Source organism: Carassius auratus, chromosome 12 (assembly GCF_003368295.1).
Source record: "Carassius auratus strain Wakin chromosome 12, ASM336829v1, whole genome shotgun sequence".
Lineage (NCBI taxonomy): Eukaryota > Metazoa > Chordata > Actinopteri > Cypriniformes > Cyprinidae > Carassius > Carassius auratus.
Genome location: NC_039254.1, coordinates 1,589,228 through 1,616,727, shown reverse-complemented (window position 1 = coordinate 1,616,727; position 27,500 = coordinate 1,589,228). Strand labels below are relative to the sequence as shown.

At 43.5% G+C, this 27,500-nt stretch overlaps 3 protein-coding genes and 1 pseudogene across 10 annotated transcripts in view; 1 reads left to right on the top strand and 3 right to left on the bottom strand.

Annotated features, from left to right (window-relative positions):
- LOC113111418 (poly(ADP-ribose) glycohydrolase-like) overlaps window positions 1-12,433 on the bottom strand; it is a 21,450-nt gene extending 9,017 nt beyond the window's left edge. Inside the window, exons 1-7 of one of the 6 annotated variants that reach the window (XM_026276089.1) lie at window positions 3,196-3,328; window positions 2,670-2,931; window positions 1,992-2,098; window positions 1,557-1,689; window positions 1,135-1,263; window positions 544-615; window positions 169-240 (exon numbers count right to left, since the gene is read on the bottom strand). In XM_026276089.1, the coding sequence (XP_026131874.1) occupies window positions 169-240; window positions 544-615; window positions 1,135-1,263; window positions 1,557-1,689; window positions 1,992-2,098; window positions 2,670-2,786 (630 nt within the window). In that variant the 5' untranslated portion in view covers window positions 2,787-2,931; window positions 3,196-3,328. Of the gene's footprint in view, window positions 1-168; window positions 241-543; window positions 616-1,134; window positions 1,264-1,556; window positions 1,690-1,991; window positions 2,118-2,669; window positions 3,176-3,195; window positions 3,523-3,612; window positions 3,822-10,921; window positions 11,050-12,324 lie in introns of those variants that run through there. The other 5 variants (XM_026276091.1, XM_026276086.1, XM_026276087.1 and 2 more) reach the window with 5 other exon arrangements.
- LOC113111420 (L-seryl-tRNA(Sec) kinase-like) lies at window positions 3,946-10,878 on the top strand (annotated as a pseudogene).
- si:zfos-911d5.4 (uncharacterized) lies at window positions 11,854-19,094 on the bottom strand. 2 transcript variants are annotated; one of them, XM_026276093.1, is made up of 7 exons: window positions 18,968-19,094; window positions 18,582-18,721; window positions 18,073-18,173; window positions 16,431-16,570; window positions 15,668-15,905; window positions 15,247-15,467; window positions 11,854-12,544 (listed from the first exon to the last, which is right to left on the bottom strand). In XM_026276093.1, exons 2-7 carry the CDS (start codon window positions 18,704-18,706, stop codon window positions 12,377-12,379), a joined length of 993 nt encoding a protein of 330 aa, XP_026131878.1. In that variant the 5' UTR covers window positions 18,707-18,721; window positions 18,968-19,094; the 3' UTR covers window positions 11,854-12,376. The 2 variants fall into 2 exon arrangements, with proteins under 2 accessions (XP_026131878.1, XP_026131879.1); XM_026276094.1 differs by lacking the exon at window positions 18,968-19,094 and adding an exon at window positions 18,839-18,953.
- A 2,283-nt stretch (window positions 19,095-21,377) lies between these two features.
- LOC113111417 (inactive carboxypeptidase-like protein X2) overlaps window positions 21,378-27,500 on the bottom strand; it is a 20,247-nt gene continuing 14,124 nt past the window's right edge. For both annotated transcript variants that reach the window (XM_026276084.1, XM_026276085.1), the window contains exons 10-15: window positions 26,544-26,740; window positions 25,920-26,099; window positions 23,638-23,935; window positions 23,422-23,561; window positions 21,905-22,004; window positions 21,378-21,748 (exon numbers count right to left, since the gene is read on the bottom strand). In XM_026276084.1, coding sequence (XP_026131869.1) covers window positions 21,507-21,748; window positions 21,905-22,004; window positions 23,422-23,561; window positions 23,638-23,935; window positions 25,920-26,099; window positions 26,544-26,740 — 1,157 coding nt within the window. In that variant the 3' untranslated portion in view covers window positions 21,378-21,506. The remainder of the gene's footprint in view (window positions 21,749-21,904; window positions 22,005-23,421; window positions 23,562-23,637; window positions 23,936-25,919; window positions 26,100-26,543; window positions 26,741-27,500) is intronic.

Below are 27,500 nucleotides of genomic sequence, written 5' to 3'. Positions count from 1 at the left end.
AAACATTTAACACTTACATTTAATCAAGTATTGATTGATGGGTCATTACAATACAAAGGACTTGTACCAAAAATAACATCAAATCAACAATGAGATGCTCATATTTAGTGATGCTAGTGAAAGGAGAGTCACATGACCGTGTGTGTATGTGTGTGTGTGTGTCTTTACCTTACAGTATGAATGTAGTGCTGAGAAGTCCCATCTCTTTGCTTGGCCCGTATTATATTTCAATATAGCATCCTAGAGAGTAATACATACAGTATTTATACATCAGTTCAGTTCTTGCACTAAAGGTAGAATAAGCAGCAGCTGTATTTTGTGTCTAATGATCTGCAGTGAGTTTGCTGTGGTTGCTCTAACACTGAGGTTTGCTGCCATCAGCTGCACCTTTCATTCATTTATTCAGCACTTCAGCTCCTTAAAGAGCTCAAGACATGGACATATATTGATTTACTGTAATGTGAACACACTGACATAGAAGACACACTGACTCTAGGCGATCGATTGTGTGTGTAGCTCTCGAGAAGAGAGCAGTGACATCACCTTCACATCATGAGAAGATCTCAACGGGACACTCAGCGCTTTATGAATCAGATCCCATCGGCTCTGGACGGTCTGGAAACATTCAAACACACATCATCATCACCGTGTGTGTGTGTGTGGTTGTGTGTGTGTGTGTGTGAGTGTGTGTGTTTCAGTGTGTGTGTGTGTGTGTGTGCTCTTGTTTTTGTGTCATATCAGGACACAACTCTGTATAATGACATGGGTATGACACAGGTATTACAAGGAGAGGGTGACTTATGAGGACATAACCCATGTCCCCATTTTTCAAAACGCTTATAAATCATACAGAATGAGTTTCTTTGAGAAAGTAAAAATGCACAAAGTTTCCTGTGAGGGTTAGGGTTAGGTGTAGGGTTGGTGTAGGGACATAGAATATACAGTTTCTACAGAATAAAAACCATTACACCTATGGGATGAACACACTTTACACAAAAACAAACGTGTGTGTGTGTGTGTGTGTGTGTGTGTGTCACCGTGCGGTCCGTGGGGAGCAGGTTGTGTGTGGAGCAGGGTAGTTTGACGTGTGTGTGTGTGTGTGTGTGTGTGTGTGTGTGTGTGTGTGTGTGTCACCGTGCGGTCCGTGGGGAGCAGGTTGTGTGTGGAGCAGGGTAGTTTGGCGTGTGTGTGGTCCCAGCGGTCCTGCAGCTGATCTGGAGATGGATGTGGCTCTGGAGCTTCACCGGTCAGCATCAGATCAGTCTGACCAACAAACACAGACCTTTAACCTCTCAGACTCAGCATTCACTCACAGAAATACTACCACTTAACATTTGCATATGATGATTAATTGTGCAGCTAATATCACGTTAAGTGTGCGGTACCTGAGCTTCACACACTTACATTCACGGGAAGCTGATCTTTTCTACTTTATCTTTTTGCTTTTGTTGGTTTTTTAATAACTGTAAACTAAGTTGTTTGTCCCTTCCAGTAAGCTTTGACTGACAGATGTTTGCCGCAGTGAAGCGGTGTGTTGGTCTGTGTGTGACACTCACCCGGATCAGAACCGTGTGTCTGTCGGTGGGCTTCAGAGCCGGTAACGGACCGCTGCACGCCGGCGCCCTCCGCAGGTCACTGAGAGGAACACCAGCTCCCAACGCCTTCCCATCAGCCCCTGCTGCAGCTGCCCTGTGATGAGGACATCAAGCCACACCCTCAGAGCGACTGTAAAGCTGCTGTCAGCAATGCAGGTGTTTTAATAAATAATGTTTATGTTTGGTATTTTTGCTGGTTTGACAGTGGATCTTCTGTACACTTCAAAACACAACAGGCTTAGACCAGCTTAGACTGGACTCTGACAGAAAGACCACGCCCTCGAGAGAGTTTTTGATTGGCTGAGGCTCCTCAGGTGTGCTTTCTCACTCATACCTGTCAGGTATTTGCTAAATGTTGTGCCTGATATTAGAATCATTTGCATCCGTCAAACTCACAGGAAAGATCTGAGGAAGCGTCTGAGGAATGAGCAGCTGCTCGGAGTGTATTTGATCCTCCACACGGAGAGCTGCATCTTCATCATCCCACAGAACTGTGTCATGTTCTACAACATCATCATCACCATCATCATCATCATCATCATCATCATCATCGGCTCAGGACTGAAGACCAAACGGAGAGATCTAGAGAGACTAACAGTGCTGGGAAGCTGACTTTGAAAATCTAATACTTTATAGGTTACACATGACCCTGTTAAAAAGGTAAAAGTAGTGTAACTATTTCAATTAATTTATTAAAGTAATGTAACTGAATATATTTGATTCCTCTTCTAAATTTCAAATGTTAATCACTCAAACATGTAAAGCTAACTCTACACTGATTACTGACAGACTCCTTCTTCACTTTAATTTAAGTGAAATAAAGATTTCAAACAGGAATAACTATGAGTCTGTTTTTGGAATCAAATTTGCACATCTATGACAGAAACGATGCTGTCTCATATTCTAGAGCAATCACTGCAATTCATGAAAGAAATCCTGTGTGTCACATCTTTCTCAGTAACTGTAACTGATTATAATTACATTTATTTTCTAATTAGATGAATAGTTACTTCCCAACACTGAGACTAGAGATGTGTGTAATGTGTTTAGTCTCTGTGTGTCTGCGTTACGCACCGCTGCGAGTCTCAGGAGCGCAACCGGACAGAAGAAGAAGAAGAGCGCGACACACACGAGAACCACAGCCGAGCCCTCCGGTGCTTCCGGTGCTTCCGGTGACCGATCCGCGTCCATCCACACAGCCTCAGAACGGAACACGCTCGGTAACGAACGCGAAGTGTCCGAGTGTCAGAAATCACTTTCGTTTTCTTCACTTCCACTTTCTGTCTGAGAGCAGATCTGAGATCAGCGTTGTGTCCGTTCAGACTCTGAGCAGCGGCTGAAGGAAACTTGTGTCAAACTATCAGCGGAGTATGAATCATTAATAGTTGCCACGGGGCTCAGAAACAGTACAAATTAAAAACGACATTTCCCACAGTCTCATAGCATGTTATCATAAAAGCATAAGTATTCTAAGTTAGGGCTTAAAACTATATGCAAATTTAACTTTTTTGAGGCTAAGGGTGGCGCCAGGTCTCATGAATATTAATTACGTAACGTGACGCTGGTCATGCGCGCTCCCTGTCGGATGGACGCATCTCACCTTCCTCCGCGCGGAGCTGAAGAAGAGAAGAAGTGTGTGATTCTGCGCGTCGCTGTGTGTCTGGCTCTGATCGCGGAGTTTATCCCGGAGGTTACCGGGCTTTGTTCTCCGTCAGACGCTGCTGCAGTTCGCGGAGCGGGGATCGGATCCTGCTCGGGGTCAGGGTCGGGGTCAGGGTCAGGAGGAGGAGGGCAGCTCCGGGTCACCGCGGGCTTCTTTAGCAGCCAGTCCTCCAGTGTTCGGCTGCTTCTGATCTGTCGCTTCCTCCAGAGCTCAGATGGAGCTTCAGGAGCTGCTTTCTGTGTTTTCTCTGCATCTTCAGTCCTGCTGAATATAAATTATATTGATATGGATAACTCGCCAGTGAACATGAAACACTCTTTCAGACTGATCTCTGCTGGATCTAAATGAGTTTACCTTCCTTCATGAAGAGACTCCTGCAGCTTCTGACGCTTTCGAGGCTCAAACTCCGACATTCTCTTAATCTCACTTATTAAGAGCAACACACCGACATATAAAGCACTGCTGAGGATCGCATTTATGAACGTACAGCAATTAACAACACTGTAAAACAAAGATCACGTGTTACTATTTTACCCCACTCTCTCTCAGTCAAAGTTTTATTCGGATACATTCTGCGCAGACGCTAAAGAGTACGAATCACACTTCCTGTTTCCAGCAGCCAATGAGCGGGCGGTGTTTGTCGAGTGGGCGGGGTCTACGCGTACAGGTTCCTCCGGAGCGCTGGTCAGAAGCGCGTTCCTCCGGTGGCGAGTCGGTGTCGCATGTGTCCCGCGGCGGCTCTCTGTGTTCTGAGCGGGTTACCGGCGGCCGGTAAATCACGGCTGGCGAGGGAGCTACGGGAGCGCGCACAGGCTCGCGGATGGAGGACGCTGCTCGTGACCTATGACGATCTGATCCCCGCGGGCGACTGGCGGCAGGTGCGTCTTTCATCTCCTTATCATAAAACATGTTAATCAGTCCATTTACATTGTGCTCTGATGCTGGATAGCAAATATACATGTGATGTCAATGAGTACCTTCAGCACATGCGCGCGCGCGCGAGCGGTGTGTGTGCGTGAGGCCATATGATTGACAGGTATAGCAACCAATCACGTTTCCCCACAATAAAAGACTGGTATAAAACGCTAGGACATATTTTTAAGGGGTCATTATATTGCTAAAAACAACTTTATTTTTGTGTATTTGGTGTAGTGAAATGTGTTTGCAGTTTAAAGTAAAAAAAAAATAAAAATTTCCACATACTTTACATCATTGTTTCTCCTCTATGCCCTGCCTTCTGAAAGAAGTCGATTTTTACAAAGCTCATCAATCTGAAGAGCGAAGTGTGCTCTGATTGGCCAGCTGTTCAGTGTGTTGTGATTGGCTGAATACCTCAAGCGTGTGATGGGAATGTTACGCCCCTCAAACACTGTGATGCGTGCACCAGTCAGAACTCCGGCAAGACAAGACAAAAACAATAAAACAATTACACACTGTCTGGCTCAGACTCTTTAGACTCACACACTCTCCGATGAGACTCACACTCTCTCCGATCAGACTCACACACTCTCCGATCAGACTCACACACTCTCCGATCAGACACACACACTCTCCGATAAGACTCCCACACTCTGTGATCAGATTCAGACTCGCACGCTCTCCGATCAGACTCACACTCTCTCAGATCACACTCTCCGATCAGACTCACACTCTCTCCGATCACACTCTCCGATCAGACTCACACTCTCTCCGATCACACTTGCGCACTCTCCGATCAGACTCCCACTCTCTCCGATCACACTCACGCACTCTCCGATCAGACTCCCACTCTCTCCGATCACACTTGCACACTCTCCGATCACACTCTCACACTCTCTCAGATCACACTCTCCGATCAGACTCACACTCTCTCAGATCACACTCTCCGATCAGACTCGCACTCTCTCCGATCAACACTCTCCGATCAGACTCACACTCTCTCAGATCACACTTGCACACTCTCCGATCAGACTCTCACACTCTCTCAGATCACACTCTCCGATCAGAATCGCACTCTCTCTCAGATCACACTCTCCGATCAGAATCGCACTCTCTCAGATCACACTCGCACACTCTCCGATCAGACTCGCACACTCTCTCAGATCACACTCTCCGATCAGAATCGCACTCTCTCAGATCACACTTGCACACTCTCCGATCAGACTCTCACACTCTCTCAGATCACACTCTTCGATCAGACTCACACTCTCTCAGATCACACTCTCCGATCAGACTCGCACTCTCTCAGATCACACTCGCACACTCTCCGTTCAGACTCTCACACTCTCTCAGATCACACTCTTCGATCAGACTCACACTCTCTCAGATCACACTCTCCGATCAGACTCGCACTCTCTCAAATCACACTCGCACACTCTCCGATCAGACTCTCACACTCTCTCAGATCACACTCTCCGATCAGACTCACACTCTCTCAGATCACACTCTCCGATCAGACTCGCACTCTCTCAGATCACACTCGCACACTCTCCGATCAGACTCTCACACTCTCTCCGATCACACTCTCCGATCAGACTCGCACTCTCTCAGATCACACTCGCACACTCTCCGATCAGACTCTCACACTCTCTCAGATCACACTCTTCGATCAGACTCACACTCTCTCAGATCACACTCGCACACTCTCCGATCAGACTCTCACACTCTCTCAGATCACACTCTTCGATCAGACTCACACTCTCTCCGATCAGACTCGCACTCTCTCAGATCACACTCGCACACTCTCCGATCAGACTCTCACACTCTCTCAGATCACACTCTCCGATCAGACTCGCACTCTCTCAGATCACACTCGCACACTCTCCGATCAGACTCTCACACTCTCTCAGATCACACTCTTCGATCAGACTCACACTCTCTCCGATCACACTCTCCGATCAGACTCGCACTCTCTCAGATCACACTCGCACACTCTCCGATCAGACTCTCACACTCTCTCCGATCACACTCTCTGATCAGACTCGCACTCTCTCAGATCACACTCGCACACTCTCCGATCAGACTCTCACACTCTCTCAGATCACACTCTTCGATCAGACTCACACTCTCTCAGATCACACTCTCCGATCAGACTCGCACTCTCTCAGATCACACTCGCACACTCTCCGATCAGACTCTCACACTCTCCGATCAGACTCGCACTCTCTCAGATCACACTCGCACACTCTCCGATCAGACTCGCACACTCTCTCCGATCAGACTCACACTCTCTCAGATCACACTCGCACACTCTCCGATCAGACTCTCACACTCTCTCCGATCAGACTCTCCGATCAGACTCGCACTCTCTCCGATCACACTCGCACACTCTCCAATCAGACTCGCACGCTCTCCGATCACACTCTCCGATCAGACTCGCACTCTCTCAGATCACACTCGCACGCTCTCCGATCAGACTCGCACACTCTCTCCGATCAGACTCGCACTCTCTCAGATCACACTCGCACACTCTCCGATCAGACTCTCACACTCTCTCCGATCACACTCTCTGATCAGACTCGCACTCTCTCAGATCACACTCGCACACTCTCCGATCAGACTCTCACACTCTCTCAGATCACACTCTTCGATCAGACTCACACTCTCTCAGATCACACTCTCCGATCAGACTCGCACTCTCTCAGATCACACTCGCACTCTCTCAGATCAGACTCTCACACTCTCCGATCAGACTCGCACTCTCTCAGATCACACTCGCACACTCTCCGATCAGACTCGCACACTCTCTCCGATCAGACTCACACTCTCTCAGATCACACTCGCACACTCTCCGATCAGACTCTCACACTCTCTCCGATCAGACTCTCCGATCAGACTCGCACTCTCTCCGATCACACTCGCACACTCTCCAATCAGACTCGCACGCTCTCCGATCACACTCTCCGATCAGACTCGCACTCTCTCAGATCACACTCGCACGCTCTCCGATCAGACTCGCACACTCTCTCCGATCAGACTCGCACTCTCTCAGATCACACTCGCACACTCTCCGATCAGACTCTCACACTCTCTCCGATCAGACTCTCCGATCAGACTCGCACTCTCTCCGATCACACTCGCACACTCTCCAATCAGACTCGCACGCTCTCCGATCACACTCTCCGATCAGACTCGCACTCTCTCAGATCACACTCGCACGCTCTCCGATCAGACTCGCACACTCTGTGATCAGATTCAGACTTTTGCTCTGAACGCTGGGATTGGTCTGTTGATCTGAGCATCTCAATACAGGCAACAAAACACAAACTGGCATGAGGAGGCTTTATGGCCAAAGGATCAGTCATAAGATGTTCCTGAATCACTCAGTATGGATTGGAACACACTGATTGTGTTATTGTGTTCAAAAACAGCTAGCAAAGGAACAAAACTGTTTTCATTTGATATCTCTCTGAACATTTTTAGGCCAGCATTTAATAATGTCTAGATATGTGTTCTGTTCTGTTGGTGTGAACAGCTCCTTTCACACTGTCTGGCTTTAAAACCGTGCTTGTGTGTTTTGTTTTTCAGTCTGAATGGAAGCAGTACAGGAAGACTGTTCTGATGTGCCTGGAGAGATTCCTTCATCAGACTCTCTCCGATCAGACTCACACACTCTCCGATCAGACTCACACACTCTGTGATCAGACTCACACACTCTCAGATCAGACTCACACACTCTGTGATCAAACTCACTCACTCTCCGGTCAGACTCACACACTCTCCGGTCAGACTCACACACTCTCCGGTCAGACTCACACACTCTCCGATCAAACTCACACACTCTCCGATCAGGCTCACACACTCTCTGAGTCTGATGGAGTCTGGATGAGGTTTGATCGGATGCAGCAGCAGCAGAGCGTCTCTCACACACACACACACACACACACACACACTCGCAGCCGCTCGTGGTTCTGCTGGACGATAACTTCTACTACCAGAGCATGAGATACCAGATCCAGCAGCTGGCCAGGAAGTGTATGTGCAGTTTGTGTGTTTCTGAGCTGAATCATGTTAACACAGTTCAAGCGCTGACGTTCTGATGGTGTTTGTTCTGGAGGACAGATGGCGTGGGTTTCTGTCAGGTGTTTCTCCAGTGTCCGCTGCACGTGTGTCTCCAGAGGAACCGGTGCAGACCTCAGCCTGTTCCTGATGAAGTTCTGCTGCAGATGTGTGAGCGAATGGAGCCTCCGAACGAGATCAGAAACCCTTGGGAGCAGCAGAGCCTGACACTGGACAGCACAGAAGACATCGCAGATGGACACATGTAGGTCAAACACACACAGAGACGTCCATCTGACCTGCTGATGTGACGTTTGTGGTGTCTTTCTGCAGCTCAGATCATATTTCAATCTTTCTGTTAGTAAATTAATTCCTCTTTCTTTCTCCTGAAGACAGAAGCTGATGGACTTGCTGGTGTCTGCGCTGGAAAACCCTCTGAGCCCGGTCCAGGACGAGTCGCAGCAGAAGGTCACAGTCCTTCAGGCTTTATTCACATAATCAGATCCATCATGACATCTACTGTATTTATACATTCATGCAAAAACGGTCATTTTCCACAAGTTACGACTCTTTAGGGTCTTAATGACAAGACTATAACATACTTTAATATTTCTCCTGTCAAAAACAGCTCTGTTCACAGCGACCCGTTTTGGTGCATGTCCCTTTAAATGTTAATGAGCACTGCTGACCCCGCCCCTCTCTCCCAGCCGCTCTCTGAGAGACTAAACTTTAGCTGCATTTGTCACGGAACTTTGCAATTGGCGATTTGCAAAGATTCATTAAGAAAACTCTCTTCTTCTGTAGCTGAAGCTGGATCATGAATGATTGGTGCAAACATAGAAGCATTAATGTAGTTCAGAGACACATTCCCTTCAAAAGCATCCATTACATTCAAAGTGAACTAATGCGTTTTCAGCGGCTCAGGTGTCGGAGTAAATGACGAGTGCCATGTTCATTATTACATTCAACACCAGAATTGCTAGAGTGGCCACATGCGCCGTTCATACGGGACACGTCCCGGCCAGGATTTTAATATTGCCTAAAACATCCAGAGCAGTTTGACCAATAACATGCAGGTACTGTATATAATCGACCAATCGTGGGGCTGTGTGTGAGAAGGTGAGATCTAGAGGGAACAATCAAAGCGATGCAAATATGTGCACGTGTTTGTTCGTTCGATTGACTTGAAGCGTCGCTGCACACAAATCCAAAAAAAACAGTGTGCCTCAAGGCTTCAAGTCAAACAAAGGAACACACAGATGAAAGCGATTCAAAAGCATAAGGAGTCGTCTTTATATCTCTTTCTAGCGCTCATGAATGTTACACAACGACCAACCTGCACAGTGCAGATAGCCAAAACCTGGATATTTTAGGCATTATTAAAATCCTGTCTGGGACGTGTCCCGTATGAACAGGTGCATATGGCCACCCTACACATTGCCGAGTACCTGAGATCAGTTTAGCTCATGGTGCATAAAGAAGATCTGTAAAGTTGCAAAGACTAAAATCTCAAATCTAAAGAGATATTCTTTATCAAAGGTCACACACACTTGAGGTATTTGGCCAATCAGAGCACACCTCGCTCTTCAGAATGATGGACTTTGTAAAAAAACTACAGAAAGGCGGGGCATAGAGGAGAAACAATAATGTACAGTATGTGGAAAATAATTAGTTTTAACCTTAAACCGCATAAACACATTTCATTACACCAAATACACAAAACAAATTTCTTTTTAGCAACATCATATGACCCCTTTAAAAACGCTGTGTGGATCTTTATCATTATAGGCTGGTGGTGCTCCCACTGCCAACACACATTTCAGTTCAAACAACAAAAAAACAATAAAAGTGTGTTTTGTATCCGATGTCCTCTTTAAACACAGTGGATGTACTAACTCTCGTCACATTAAGACGACGCTCCAGTGGAGCTCCTCACTGACCTCGTGTCTCTGTGTTAGGAGGCTGACAGACGGCTCTGTGCGTCCAGCGCTCTTCATCAGGTGGATCAGACGTGCAGACGACTGGTTTCTCAGACGGTGGCTTCAGCTCGCGGTACAGAGATCAGACGCAGCTGTTCATGTCACGTTTGCACTGATTACGCTGCTGTTGTGTTTTATTCCTGCTGTGTCTGATAACAGAAGGCCAGGCGTCTCCAGACGTGATGAAGGCTCTGACTAAAGCACTGATCGAGCTGAAGACTGTGTTCCTGCAGGAGCTGAAGAAGGATGTTCTTCATCGTGTCTCAGTTTTCCCAGAGGAGCCTGTGGATGTGGAGAAGCTGCTGGAGGACGTGTCTGCGGCGTTCCAGCGACGCTTGCATGAGATCCTGTGCAAACACACGACCGCTTGACTCCTGATAATGAACCAAACTGTGATGAAGTCTTTCTGATTGTGTATAAGATGGAACTTCTCAATATTCTTTCTGTAAATGCATCTGTCCACGACTCATTGCTGATTTTCTTTTAGAGATTCATGAAGAGTTTGTGATATTGATTGTTTTTCTTTACAAAGATTGCAGTTCTGTATATTAAATGTATATTAAGTTCACATGATTAACGAATTGCAGAAATCCTTAATTTGTCAGTGGTTAGTGTGAACAATCTGCATCACTGACAGACCGATCATTATTAAACTGAAAATGAATGAATTATAAGTATGAAGTCTCATAATTAAACGTGCCTCTTACCCGTGTTCTCTGATCCTGAGAGTTGCTGGCAGATCAAATGTTTTCTTTTGAGATGTGTTTGTGATCATTTGAAGGCAGTGCTTTGTTTCGCAAGAGATGAGAGGCTTTTAGCATTTTCTGTGCAATTCCTGCAAACAGATCTAATGTAAAAACACCTGATGTGAAAGCATCCCTGAATCATTACCCAGAATGCACCTCCACTAAACACCAGGCTAATCTGTTTTCAGACTGATTCACTGATAAATCTAATTATCTTTTAATTAAATAAAGTTGTTTTGAAATATAAAGACTGCATCTGCCATCAGTCACCATGTGACCCGTGCATCACATGATCTGTGGTCATCTGTGTGGTCAGGGCTGAAGGTGAGGGAGTGATTGACAGCTCACTGTATGATCTGGTCACATGACACGTCCGGATCAATAATGAAGCTGCAATCAGAGCCAATGAAATCTGATGGTTTATGACTCTGAGTCTGTGAGTCTGGAGCTCATGGTCGGTCACTCATTGACATAAAATACTGATTTGTTTGACTAATGTGTTTTAACAGATTCTCGTCCCTGAACATGTTTAGACGCTGTGATGTTCATTCTTTGATCCTGATGTTTAATATTCCCTGAGCCTCATTCTGAAGATGTGATGTGAAGCAGATCAGTGACTGAAGACTCAATCACTTCAACACTGACACACACTCTCTCTCTCTCACACACACACACACACTATCTCTGTCTGTCTGTCTTACACACACACACACTCTCTCTCTCTCTCACACACACACACACTCTCAGAGAGAGTGTGTGTGTGTGTGTGTGGACTTGGGTGTGTTAAATGCAGAGCACTATTTCTGAGTATGGGTCACCATACACAACTTTCCTCTTTCATTCTAAGAAATCTCTTTCTGTCCCATTCCCCCCAAAAAAACATGATTTGTTTGAAACAGAAATAAGTATTTTATTGCATGAACTATAAATAATTTCAAATTAACTGACAAAATGGAGATTAAAAAATTATTATTGAGGATAATTGAGGAAATTATTATCTGAATATTCTCACTAACAAGAACAAGAAATGGTCATAGTGTCACAATACCAATTAGGATATTTTCTATGTTTTAAGGTCACTTTAAAGAAATTAGAAACATTTATTAAATCACCATGAAGATTTACTAGAATGTGAAGAGTATGAAAACATGAAAGCTGAGAACTTAAAATCTGATCAAAATACAGGCTGATGTTTGATTAGAAAGGCAAAACATTTCTCAGCAATTATCAGATATTAAAGCTGCACTCGATCATTTTCCAACATTTAAAAGACAAAGCACATGTGAAATATTTAGACTCTTGTTCATGCGTGTGATAAAGACATTAGTGTCGTCAGTAGTGATGATACTCTGAATAATACTCACTGCTATCGAGTGCATGAATGATTGCTGAGTGAATAAAGCGTCAGTGTTGGGATCAGATGCTCAGTGTGATGGAGCGGATGCTTCCGGCCGGGATCTTGGCGTCCGTGGCTTCTCCTCGGATGCGGAAGATCACGCGTGTGCTGGAGGGGATGGTTGCCGTGGCGAGCAGCGGTTTACCCAGCCACCCCTGCGCTCCTCGCTTATACATGGAGACCGCGACCTGCACACACACAAACACACATCAGCACAAACACAGCAACGAGAGGAAACACCTGTTTGAGAAAACTTGCAGCTTTATTTCAGAAGCTCATCATGTGATCCTGATAGTCAGAGGTCACGACCTTGACTGTGACCTCTGTGGACTCTCCTGACCTTCACCTAGCCAAGCTGTCTCTCAAAAACTGGTGCATGCTCAGATCAGTGAGGCTTACGATCAATCTGTTGTGTGATCCATTAACAAGCATCCACAGCATTATTTCTCTCTCCCAGTTCTTGAATCTGTTCTCTAGGGGATCTGTCTGAATGATCAGCTTCTCTTCATTCACTGCGATCGAGTCTGAAGCTCATTGACTCTGGGCTCTTCGACTCAGTTCACGTCTGATTGAATTTGCTCTTCACAAACGTTCCTAATGCCATTAGACGAGATACACACACGACTAACTCCATTTAACAGCCAAATCAGGTTTAAAGACCATACTGATGCGGATAGTTATTAAGTGTGATCATCAAAACAACAGACAAGTGTCCACTAACCTGTTTATCTGTAGTTCCACAGAAGCATAACAGATTTACAGTCCGGCGCTCAGAACGAGGAAACACAGATAAGACTGTTAGAGCTACGTGTGGAGGCACATGTTCTGACAGAAACCTCGCTAATCACATCTTAGAACACAGTTCAGCCAATCAGCATAATTGAAGGATAGTGACAGTTTAATTGGCCATTAGGAAGTGGACATTCATTTAAAGTTCCTTCACTGGTCAAACAGTGTCTAGCTGCTTAGTACGGGTTAGTTAACTCCTGCTGGCTGCAAAAAGCATATTTCTCTGATTCTGGCAAAACAACATTGACTAAAGTTAGAGTTACAAATGATCTGCTCTCATCATCTGATCGTGGGTGTATCTCTATATTAGTTTTATTGGATCTTAGTGCTGCGTTTCACACAATTGACCACAACATTCTTTTGCATAGACTTGAACACTTTGTTATCATCAGTGGAAGTGCATTAGCATGGTTTAAATCGTACTTATATGACCGCCATCAGTTCGTAGCAGTGAATGAAGATGTATCATATCGATCACAAGTGCAGTATGGAGTACCTCAAGGCTCAGTACTAGGGCCGCTACTCTTCACGCTTTATATGTTACCCTTGGGAGATATCATCAGGAAACATGGTGTTAGCTTTCACTGTTATGCTGATGATACTCAGCTCTATATTTCCTCGCGGTCCGGTGAAACACACCAATTTGAAAAACTAATGGAATGCATAGTCGATATAAAAAATTGGATGACGAGTAATTTCTTACTGCTAAATTCTGAAAAAACAGAGGTGTTAATTATAGGACCTAAAAACTCTGCTTGTAATAACCTAGAACACTGTCTAAGACTTGATGGTTGCTCTGTCAATTCTTCGTCATCAGTTAGGAACCTAGGTGTGCTACTTGATCGGTCAACACTGCACTGGCTCCCTATCAAACATCGTATAGATTGTAAAATATTGCTTATTACTTATAAAGCCCTGAATGGTTTAGCACCTCAGTATTTGAATGAGCTCCTTTTACATTATACTCCTCTACGTCCGCTACGTTCTCAAAACTCAGGCAATTTGATAATACCTAGAATATCAAAATCAACTGCGGGCGGCAGATCCTTTTCCTATTTGGCGCCTAAACTCTGGAATAACCTACCTAACATTGTTCGGGAGGCAGACACACTCTTGCAGTTTAAATCTAGATTAAAGACCCATCTCTTTAACCTGGCTTACACATAACATACTAATATGCTTTTAATATCCAAATCCGTTAAAGGATTTTTAGGCTGCATTAATTAGGTAAACTGGAACCGGAACACTTCACATAACACCATACTTTCCACATCATTAGAAGAATGGCATCTACGCTAATATTAGTCTGTTTCTCTCTTGTTCCGAGGTCACCGTAGCCACCAGATCCAGTCTGTGTCCAGATCAGAGGGTCACTGCAGTCACCCGGATCCAGTACGTATCCAGACCAGATGGTGGATCAGCACCTAGAAAGGACCTCTACTGCCCTGAAAGACAGCGGAGACCAGGACAACTAGAGCCCAGATACAGATCCCCTGTAAAGACCTTGTCTCAGAGGAGCACCAGGACAAGACCACAGGAAACAGATGATTCTTCTGCACAATCTGACTTTGCTGCAGTCTGGAATTGAACTACTGGTTTCATCTGGTCAGAGGAGAACTGACCCCAACTGAGCCTGGTTTCTCCCAAGGTTTTTTTCTCCATTCTGTCACCGATGGAGTTTCGGTTCCTTGCCGCTGTCGCCTCTGGCTTGCTTAGTTGGGGTCACTTCATCTACAGTGATATCATTGACTTGATTGCAAATAAATGCACAGACACTATTTAACTGAACAGAGATGACATCACTGAATTCAATGATGAACTGCCTTTAAATGCCGTCTGCATTTAACACGCATGAGTTTGCTAATCAGTGTCTTCAGGATCATTAGAAAATCACAGGCAGGTGTGTTTAATTAGAGTCGGAGCTAAACTCTGCAGGAAACTGGATCTCACGAGCCAGATTTGAGGATCACTGGTGTTAGGTGATACAATATACAGTTTGTACAGTATAAAAACCATAACACCTATGGGATGAACACACTTTACACAAAAACAAACGTGTGTGTGTGTGTGTGTGTGTGTGATCATGTGTGTCATGAGTCACCTGTGGCGTGTGTCCCAGCAGGCTCCACAGCGTGTCTGTGATCACACTTCCTGTTCTGCTGAACTCCAGCAGCTCTGTTTCCTGTCGGTTGAGGGCGAGGTGCTGGCAGCCCTGGAAGTCTCCGGTGATCTCCTGACCGCTGCTCATCTGCAGCACATCCCAGGTGCCCAAGAGCTCCAGCCGCTCCCGCACCGCCCGCATCTGACCGTACGACAGGTGACCTGCGCACCACAGGAGCTCTTTACTCTTAAAATAGCTTAAGGATTTTTTGTCAAGTTAGGAGGTTTCTGTAAGATCCTCTTCCATCTGTAGCTTAGATAATGCTGTTCTGTAACAGCTCTTGTCCTAAATGTGGTCCTAACTGAACCATGGTTACCAAACAGATAAGATTTTAAAGTCAGGATGTTTGTGTATTCCGCACCTGAGATCCAGGACGGCGTGAAGGCGTCGGAGAGCCAGGACATGTATCTGGAGCGCAGCGAGCGCAGGAACGGCTCCACGTCTGCACAGGACAGCAGCTGCTCGTCTCTCTCCGTCTGCAGCAGATCCTCGCTCAGGTCTCCGTCTGCGGACAGGAGCAGCACTCGGGGAATGAAGAGACCGGGCCGCAGGTTCAGCCCGCTGCGCTTCATGTGACTGTGCAGGTTTCTGGTTTTCACCTGCAGACAAACACCACAGATCCTCATCATCGGCTGCAGACACACAGTGAGTGTGATCCAACACACTACAAATATTTGTATTATTATTAATAATATTATTATTATTATGTGACCACTCTGCATGGAGTTTGGCTCACAAAAAAATAATACATTTTGTTTTATATCTATGTATGTCAATTTCTATTTACATTTCTATAAGTTTAATTTAAACTAGATAAAACCATTTGTCAAGACAAACATTAGCTTGAGACAATCTGAAAATAACATAGAAGCTTAAATATTTTCAGTTTAGAGTACTTTTAAGGATTAACGTGGATAGATATACAACAAAGAGGACCACTTGGCCAACCACTAACTCTCTCTCTCTCTCTCTCTCTCTCTCTCTCTCTCTCTCTCTCTCTCTCTCTCTCTGTCTCTCTCTCTCTCTCTCTCTGGTGCTTTTTCTATTTGCAAAAAACAAGAAAACGTATTGTCCCATGTTTATTTATTTAGTGGAGATTAGAGTGATGTTTAGGATCGGCTCACTGTAATGTCCTGAAGAGCGTCAGGCAGCTGATGGATGGAGACACTGCTGAAGTTCTGCTGCTCCGCTCTGACCTGAGCCTCGCTCGCAACCGCAACAGAGCCGCTCCACGTCTTCAGATCGATGCAGAACACTCCACCACCTGGACACACACACACACACACACACACACACACACACACATACATACAGAAATAGACACGCATAGACATAGACATAGACACACACACACACACACACATTTGTTTTTGTGTAAAGTGTGTTCATCCCATAGGTGTAATGGTTTTTATACTGTAGAAACTGTATATTCTATGGCCTTCACCAACCCTACACCTAACCCTAACCCTCACAGGAAACTTTGTGCATTTTTACTTTCTCAAAAAAACTCATTCTGTATGATTTATAAGTGTTTTGAAAAATGGGGACATGGGTTATGTCCTCATAAGTCACGCTCTCCTTGTAATACCTGTGTCATACCCATGACATTATACAGAGTTGTGTCCTGATGTGTCACAGAAACAAGAGCACACACACACACACACACAGACACTCACTCACTCACACACACACACCTGCTAACCTCAGATCACACACACACACACAAAGTGTATTTGACTTTGCAATAAAAAACGTAAAACGTACATTTAAATTTAACACTTAAAATTGTAATACAGTATACACTATAAATACACTTATTAAAAGTGTTTCTATTTTAATGGTATTTCAATGCAATTGTAAAAGTATACTATTTTTATTAATGTATTTCTTAAAAGTGTGTTTTGAAAAATATCAAAACTAGTTAAAGTGTTAGCACATTTTTATATAATTATCCTAAATTTGAATTACATTTATTTTATTTAAAAATATATTAGTAATGTGATAATTATAAGTACATTTTCCCAACTCTGCCAAGTACACTTAATATAAATACACTAATTAGAATTACACTAATTAAAACTGGTTTTAAGTGTAGTCAGATAAAGCACCAGAAGTGTTATATAATTGTATTGTTCAAAAGTCTGCTATGATCATTAAAATAACATAGTAGTAGATTTATATATATACTATCACTAATTACTATTTGGATTTTCATGATGTAGAACTAAAGTGAAATCCTATAGTTACTGTGCTTAGACTTCTATAGATGCACTGATAGCATATGTTTGGATTAATCATTCATGTGTGTTTAGATGTGTACCTAAATTCAGCATTTATTTTAATGTGGATAAAGTGTTACTAATGACACATTAATAGTGAACTTAATTGCACTATTTAAAGACACAATATACATGTAGTGAAGTATATCATATAGAGGAAATGTTAACATACAGTACATTTGAAATTAATTACTGAATCTATAAAAATATGTGGGCAATACATTAGAAAATACATTTTGTATATATATATATATTCTTAGATTTTAAATAAAAGTGTTTTTCCATGTACGAGAGATGGTTTCAACTGTTCTGAAGGTGGTTAGTAAATACAGAGACTTTATGTTATAAGCACATTTTAGCTGTTTTCATGGTGTCCCGAAACATCACAGCTGAGTACACTTAGATGAACCATTATTAGGATGTTACAGTATTAGTGTGTGAAATAGCTGTAGTGAGATGAAGTGTGTTTCCTGTGTTTGTGAGGCACCTGTGAGCAGCAGTAGGTTGATCTCGTCTCTGTCGCTCTCACACTGGTTTGGGACACGCAGGTTATAAAACACGTCCTGCTGTTTCAGACCGCTGACTCTCCTGTGATGACATGGATCTAATGTTAACCTGCAGGAGAGGGGCGGAGCCTCACAGCTGTGATTGACAACTTTAAACACCTCCATTTGTGGACAAATATACGGTATATTGTTACTCAGATTACAAAATACAAAGAAATTATAGTTCAAACAGTAATATTGTGAAATATGTGACCCTGGAGCATTGGTAAATATTGGAAAATGTTTGGAAATTTTAGATTTCTACATCATCTGAAAGCTGAATAAATAATATTTCCAGTGATGTGTGGTTTGTTCGGAGGACAATATTTGTCTGAGATACAACGATTTGAAAATCTGGAATCTGAGGGAGCAAAAACATCTAAATATTGAGAAAATCATCTTTAAAGTTGTTCAGATGAAGTATTATATAGACAGATTGGATCCTTCTCACCGGACGTGTTGAAGAAACTCATTGGAAGTGGTCTGTGTCCGGTTCTGTCCGCTCCGGGGAGATAGACTGATGTTACTGAGTGTCTTGGGCCCCGAGGGAACTAAGAACTGAACCATCTGGAACATTCTTCAGTGTGATATCTGAATGTGATGAGAAACACACACGAGAATCAGAAAACACAGATCAAGCACTCTAAACACAGATATGAGCTGAAGCAATCGTCTTCTTGAGACACATCTGGAGAACAGATGGCTGACCTTCAGCACAGATCAGATGGAGACACAGATCAGACCATGCTCAAGACAGGATCATACACCACTAGTGTTAGTTAGGATTAGTTAGGATTAGTTAGTGTTAGTGATAGGCCGAGCTGGACCAATACTGACCGTGTGCTGGTGATTCTCACTGACTCTGATGAAGATCTAAATATGAAGAGCAGCACTGAAACTCAATCCAGGAACAGTTTCACAATCTCTGTTCCTCACTCACTGTAAACAAGCGACACGTGGAGCGTCCCGTGACGTCACGCGCGCGCGGCAGTGATGAAGAAGAGTCTGTGGTGCTCGTGTTTGACTCAGATCTTCCTCTGAATGTGATGATGTTGTTGAAGCCGTCGACGCTCAATAACACACAAATGAATGTTTCTGCAGACTTTTGTTCCCTCATCCCACACAGGCATAAAAAAAGAGGATATTAGTTTGGACATGAAGAAATTTCAGCGTAAATAAACACAAAGCGGGTCTGCGATAAGAGTCAGAAGCGACTCAGACTGAAACAGACTCAGACTGAAACAGACTGTTGTGTTCCTCCACTGACTGATGAAGGCCAAGCCGAAGCGATATCAGCAGAATCCTCAAACAAAGATTCCCATCAGGATTACTATCGCTGCCATCAGTGAAGAGTCGGTTATTCGGATTCCCTCGTGTTCCGCTCATATGATGATGATAAACACTAGACTCCTGTCAGAACAACACACAATCAACTCATTTAGATAGGCTCTCTAATTATTACCTCGAATGTTCGAATTATCGCTAATTATTGTACAATTTTAGAACAATATTAATTAATTCTTTATACCCGTCTGTGAATGTTTTCATGATTTATTAGATGATTATAGCTTGTTCATAATCATAGCCTACTTTTACCTGTGACACCATTCATTATAATTCATTACACACGGATAACACCTTCCTGAAATGTAAAATGTAACACAGTTTAGACAGAAATATGAATGTTTACATTGTTTTCTTTCTTTCTGTGTTTCTGTCCGTGTTCAGTCACAGTGTTTGAGCTTCGTCACAGATTGTGCTCATCACCTAACAATATTTCTGTTTCTCTCTGAATTCCTGTATATCATTTCTGCTCTGGAGTATTGATCTGTCATCAGGGACGGACTGGGAGTGTAATACGGTCCTGGATTTTCTCCTTAATAGGCCGACCACAATATTAGATAATTCCTGTCACATTTATGGCAAATAAAATTACAACCACCATGGTGACCCTGCAGACAAAAACAATAGAAACCACGAATCAAACTTCTGACGCTCGTGATGTTCTGCTCAGGACTGAATCCTGGTGATGAAGATGAAGGTGATGAAGGTCAGGGGACACATTTACTGACTCCTTTCAGTTCCAAACTTCAACAGGTATGTCAAGCGTCTCACACCAAACACTGAAATGAATAATATTCAATCACTTCCAGCATTAAAAATTGTACTTTTGGTAGAAATCAGAAGTGACTCACTGCGGCTGGACTGATGTTACACACTTCTTCTGCCTTTTCTGGAGATTCACACGACTGATGCTGTAATGTTCCTCTGGGAAACAAGAGATGACACAAGCAAACACATCTGATCACCTGATCGAGGGATAGACTGGGAGGAAGACTGCAGGTGATGTGTAGGAGAACTAACAAAAATAAAAAATTAAATAAAGTACATGATGTTTGTATCATGATGCAGAACGAGTCCTGCTCGCACAGCGAAGGTTCAGTAGTCCTGAGTGAACTCGAGGATCTGAGAGGATCAGAAGCTGTTCCTGTTCCTCATGAAGACACTTCAGAGCTCAAACACATGCAGAACAGAAGAGACACACACACACACACACACAAACACACACTGATTGAACATTAGATTAATTATGATCAGTTTTCTGAAGCTTTATTGTTGCCGTTGCTGCATGTATGAATAGAGAACATTCAATACATTCTGTTGAAAATATTTAATACATTCTCAGAAATTACAGAATTTTCAACTAAACAGTATTTTGAAGGAAGATGACAAACTTATGGAGATGATGGAGATGATGCAGGAATGATCTGATTCATTAGAAATATATTAAAGCCAATAAACATTCATGAAAAGATTATATGAAACTATAAAATATTCTCTTGATAAACAGCTCCTGTAAATAATACAGGTGATTATTAGTGAACATCAGACGCTTGTGTTCAGTCCAGGAGAGAGTCTCTCATGAGGAGGATCACTCGTGCTCACACTCTCTCACACACACACACTCTCTCACACACACACACACACTCACACACACACACTCACACACACGCACTCACACTCCCTCACAGAGACACACACACACACACACACACACACACACACACTCTCTCACAGAGACACAGACACACACACAGAGACACACACTCCCTCACAGAGACACAGACACACACACTCTCACACACACACACACACACACACACAGAGACACACTCTCTCTCTCTCTCACTCTCTCTCTCAAACACACACAGACACAAACACTCTCTCTCTCTCTCACACACACACACACACACACACACAGAGACACTCTCTCTCTCTCTCTCTCTCTCTCTCTCTTAAACACACACACACACACACACACTCTCTCTGTCTCTCTCACACACACACACACACACACACACACACACCCCCCTCTCTATGTGTCCAGTAGGCGGCGCTGTCTCAGTCTCTGTCTCGTGCTGATTGGCTGTTTGTTGTACTTCTGCATGATCTCTTTGATGCGTGACAGGTTGGAGCGGCCGAGCACAAAGTCGCACCTGCTGGCTCCGATGTCGTATCCCACCGTGCAAACCTTGCTGCTGACGCTGAAGCCCTCGGCGCGGACCATCACACGATACTCTCCGGGGTTCAGCAGACGCCAGTAATCACCGTCAGACGCTGAGACACAGTCAAGCACAGCCATCAATATCTGCTGTCAAACGAACACTGATTCGGTTCAGAGTTATAACATCACTGTATGTTTGAGTCCAAACTCCATCAGCTGACAGACATGCTCCTGTCCCATGATGCCATGCGGTGTGTCGTGTGCTTCACCTGTGCGTATGTCGTGATTGATTCCCTCCACAGCGATGATGGCGTTAGCGATGCCTTTGCCCTGAACATCCCTGACAACACCTTTGATCCCACGATGCACCTGGACAAACACAACATGTTCCACCATGTGACTGTCACTCTTATATTCAACTGAATTTAAAGGTGTCATGAACTGCCTCTGTTTATTATTTTGTACTGTTCTCTGAGGTCCACTCAATGTTATCAATATTTTTTAAATCATAAAACATTACAATTAAGAAGTAATAGGCTATTTTCTGTGCTGTTTTCGAATTGTGCCTTGTTCGTAAAAGAATCCGCGGTAAAATGAAGTGAAAGCTAAATAGGCAGTGCGGTAAAATCAGTGGGTGTGGCTAAACAGGCAGCGTTGTTGAATCGGTGGGCGGAGCTAAACAGGCAATGCTATAAAATCGATGGGCGGGGCTAAACAGCTGTGGGGCAGCTGTGGCCTAATGGTTAGAGAGTTGGACTAGTCACCTAAACCCCCACTAAACCCCCACTTGCTCCCCAGGCTAAACAGACAGCTATGTGAATCGGAAGGGGCGGGGCTAAACAGGCAGCAATGTGAATTGGAAGGGGCGGGGCTAAACAGGCAATAATGTGAATCAGAAGGGGCGTGGCTAAACAGGCAGTGATGTGAACAAGAAGGGGCAGGGCTAAACAGGCAATAATGTGAATCAGAAGGGGCGGGGCTAAACAGGCAGTAATGTGAACCAGAAGGGGCGGGGCTAAACGGGCAGTGCTGTAGAAGCAGGTGTTGATCTTCTGCAGAAGCGGTGCTTAACCACACTATTACATCACAGAGTGGCGCATTCCACAAGCTTTTGCTTTGGCACACTGCCTTCATTATAAGCTTTTTTTAGACTAACGCTAAATTTTTAAGTTCTGGAAACTTTCACAATGTTTTTATAGTACAATGACATCTTATATATCAAAAGATCATGGGAATTATAGCTTCTCAGTTCATGACCCCTTTAATGTCTCCATTCGAGTTATCAGCCATAGGTGACTTAGTCATAACAGTATTGACTAGTATCTCTAAGGCACTTTTACTTTTCATGCTTGTGTAAGTGTTAGTGTATTTGTGTGTGTGTGTGTGTGTGTGTGTGCGTGAGTGTGTGCGAGTGTGTGTGTGTGTATGTGTGTGTGTGCTCTTATTTTTGTATCATATCAGGACACAACTCTGTATAATGACATGGGTATGACACAGGTATTACGAGGAGAGGGTGACTTATGAGCACATAACCCATGTCCCCATTTTTCAAAACACTTATAAATCATACAGAATGAGTTTTTTTGAGAAAGTAAAAATGCACAAAGTTTCCTGTGAGGGTTAGGGTTAGGTGTAGGGTTGGTGAAGGGACATAGAATATACAGTTTCTACAGAATAAAAACCATTACACCTATGGGATGAACACACTTTACACAAAAACAAAAGTGTGTGTGTGAGAATGTCTGTGTGTGTGTGTGTGTGTGTGTGTGTGTGTGTGTTTGATCACCTGCTCCATGAAGACGAGCAGTGATTCACGGTTGTTCTCCCACTCCTCCGGTAGTTCGGTCTCGTGTGGGAATTTATCACAGCCCACGTACATGGAGAGCTCGAAGCAGTTGGTGTGCAGGTAACTGAAGTCATTCATACCTGTTAACGAAAGCGAGCGGTTAACGAGACGTACGGATCTCCTCATTTAGAGTTGCGTGTGCTGATGTGTCCTCACTTCCTGCAGCCGTGTGCCACGAGGCTCCGTTGATGGTGCCGTCCTCCTTGGCGAAGTCGTCGGTGTGGCAGACCCTGCGGCTGGCGTGGGTCATGAGCCGGTGAGTGGAGGCGTAGGAGAAGGCCAGCCAGCGGAACACGTGGTCATCAGCGGTGGGCGTGGCCTCGCGGAGCACCGTCACTGAGCGCGTGCGGTCAAACGGGAACGTCACCACCAGCTCTCCACCCTGTAGGTTTCCTCCCAACACAAACGGGATCTTCTCCATCCATGACACCAGAGCACGTGTCTCCACCGCCACCTGGGGTCAGGGGTCAGAGGTCAGAGCAACCTATTAATGGGAACATATGTGATCTTGGAGCACAAAACCAGTCATAAGGGTCGATTTTTCAAAATTGAGACTCATACATCATCATCAAGGAAGTCGTGGCGTAGTGGTAAGCGAGTTTGACTCCTAACCCTAGGGTTGTGGGTTCGAGTCTCAGGCTGGCAGTACCATGACTGAGGAGCCCTTGAGCAAGACACTGAACCCCCGACTGCTCCCTAGACACCACTGTGCTGCCGGGACACTGATGAGTTTTAGGACACGTGACTGAAACAGTTACACACTAGTGTGTGATATGCATCACTAGGTGTGTAACGGTACATATATTTGTACAGAAAATGATATGCATGTGTACCAAACAAATACAGCATTGTTTTAACCATGTACAAGTGGAACTTTATTGGAAATAAGAATCAGTCTCATCCTTCAAATTATGCCAATTTTTTTAAGGAAATTCAAACCATTAATGATGTTCTTTGACGATAATTTTTCACTGTATAAATCCAGCAGTGCGATCATCCCTTCCTTTTTACTTCTAGTTTTAATGCAAAATAAAGATGCATGAACATCTGCTTGTAAACAAAATGTCACGTAGCATTTCATTTACCTCAGGCAAATCATCATCAGTGTCCACAGCTCGTTAGTTCACCAGAGAAATGAAGTCTAGAGAACAGCATTTCACAAAACATCAGACTATATACTCATTATGTTTTACTTTACATTTTATTGATATTTTTATTATTTAATGTATGTTTAAATAAATATGTTAAGAAACAAGTAATGACAGCCACTGCAGAAATATATTTCTACAACAAGAAATTCTATCATTTAGAAGTTCATTTAAAAACAGTTTTATATGCAGTTTACATGTTTGCATACATTATTTATTATATTTAAAAATCAATAGTAATTAAATTTAGGTTTGTGCTCTGCTGTTAATTGTAACTCTATTGTAATGTAAAAGGGTTGCCTAAAGTTTAGAGCATTAGCTGAGGTAGATTTTTATTTCTAAGAAAATGTTAATTATAACTTAATTTATTTAAAGAAAGTAAATAAAACAAAATTTCTTTTTGGTTCCCCTGCTATACAGAAACTATACTGAATTATTTGTGCACCATTACACCCCTGCTCTCTAACATGAGATTAAAAGTCTATTCATATTCAGAAATCTTAATAATTCAACTGCACAGATGAAGAAAACCTGAACTCAATCTGAATAACGGTTTTGTGTTGAGCTACTTTACAGCTGAATCAGATTAGTTTCATAAACAATGGATTTTGCAACTTTCACAAAGTTATTTTCCTTTTTATTTCTGTCAAGCTGCTTTGAATCAGTTGTATAAAGCACTACAGAAATAAACATGACTTAACTCTCTTCTCACACAAATGAACTGGCGCTGTCTGGTGACTCAGATCTGTCCGTTAGCGGCTCTAGTTCATGTATGTTTATATCTGAATATTAGTGACGAATAGAAAACCTTTGACAGATGCCTAGACGCTCAGGAGAATCCAGTTAATGCAAGAAAACTAAAGTAAGAGAGACAAAGATCTGAAACAGATGAAGACATAGATTGTTGATGGATTATAATAATTATACACTTTAAGAGTTTGTCCTGTTTATTATTACATTGTATAAGTGGTGGACAAATCTAGATCTCAAATCAATAATCAGTCACTTTTTAAATAAATGATTTGAAAAAATGATCATATGTTCAGCAAATGTGTTTGATCTGATCTCATGAATGTGACGATGGACTCCAGATCTCGGTTATTATCAGCAGATGTCAGTCAGATGTTTCTCATCATCAAAGCATCTCTGACACGCTTTCATCAGACACACAGTCACAGAGATTCCTGGAAACTTCATCTTCAGCCACACACATCCAGAAACACCCTGCACATCATCACCGCACGAATACAATCATCATCATCATCATCATCACATGGGCTCCGGACTCACGGTGGCGTTTGTGGAGCGGTACCAGTCCGGGACGGGCACGTGGTGGTTGTGGAATTTGCGCGGGACCCATTTCCGGGCTTCTGCTTCCCAGAGAACCGAGTTGAGGTCAGGGAAGTTGTGATGGATGTCCAGACCGTCCTGACTCCAGCGGCCCAGAGACCAGCCGCTGAGCTCCGAACCCTGAGAACCAGAAACCAGAAGAGACACGCTCTCACTGCGTCCACAGCTACAACAGAGAAACCGGAGCAGATCTGATTCTAACCAGCGCTGATATAAACAAGGGATACTTTTATTCATCAAGGCTGCATTAAACTGATCAAAAGTGCCAGTAAAGACATTTATAATGTTACAGAAGATTCCTATTTCAAATAAATTCTTTTGAACGTTCTGTTCATCTGTGAAACCTGAAATATAAAATGTCTCACAAAAATATTGTGCAGCACAACTGTGTTCAACATTGATAATAATCAGATAATAATCAGTTTTTACAAATTTTGATCAAATAAATGCAGCCTCTGTGAGTAGATAGAGTTATTTGAGAAACATTAATAAATCCTAACGATTCTAAGCTTCAGAGCAGTAATGCATATTAATATTGCAGGGTTAGGGTTTATAGCGACACACCATTTCGGAGGCCTTCTCGTAGCCGTCGGGGTTGATGGAGGGCAGCAGGTGGATGCGTGTCTGGTCCACGAGCCGCCGGATGCGTGTGTTTCCGCTCAGATACTCCTGACACATGAACTGCATGAGCAGCAGCAGCAGCTCGCGGCCCAGGACCTCGTTACCGTGGGAACCAGCCGTGTAGCGGAACTCTGGCTCACCTGTGAACACACACACACACACACACATCATCATCACACGATAGCTCAGAACAACTTGATGATGTAACAAACTATGGACTCCCTCTTTTCTAGCATTTTAGACACAGTTACTCCTTTGTGCTTAAAGAAAATGAAGAAAAACATTCTGATACTGTGGGATTGAGAGCACACTCATACCCTAAAGAGAGCAGCCCGGAAAACAACATTAGGGGTATTTTGTATTACATGGAGGGAAAGTACTTGGAGTTGTTGGAATTTCCCAACAGCATATGACTTTATGAACTGTACTTCCAAGATCGATTATATTAGATATATATTTGCAACCATTCAGCCGTCAGCTACAGTATCACATCAGACAGTGCACTATAGACCCCCTGAGGAACAGTTCCACTCATTCTCTACTATAGGAGAGGAAGAATTGTATAAACTTGTTAAATCATCTAAACCTACAACATGTATTTTAGACCCTATACCATCTAAGCTCCTAAAAGAGGTGCTTCCAGAAGTCATAGATCCTCTTCTGACTATTATTAATTCCTCATTGTCATTAGGATATGTCCCCAAAACCTTCAAACTGGCTGTTATTAAGCCTCTCATAAAAAAAAAAAAACCACAACTTGACCCCAGAGAACTTGTTAATTATAGACCAATCTCGAATCTCCCTTTTCTGTCCAAGATACCAGAAAAGGTGGTATCCTCACAATTATATTCCTTCTTAGAGAAAAATGGTATATGTGAGGATTTCCAGTCAGGATTTAGA

Coding starts and splice junctions, on each gene's coding strand:
- si:zfos-911d5.4 (XM_026276093.1), bottom strand. CDS start 18,706: ATGTTCCAGATGGTTCAGTTCTTAGTTCCCTCGGGGCCCAAGACACTC. Junction 15,468..15,667: donor CACGCCGTCCTGGATCTCAG/GTGCGGAATACA, acceptor TGTGGTGCGCAG/GTCACCTGTCGTACGGTCAG. Junction 12,545..15,246: donor TGCTGGGACACACGCCACAG/GTGACTCATGAC, acceptor GTGTGTGTGCAG/GTCGCGGTCTCCATGTATAA.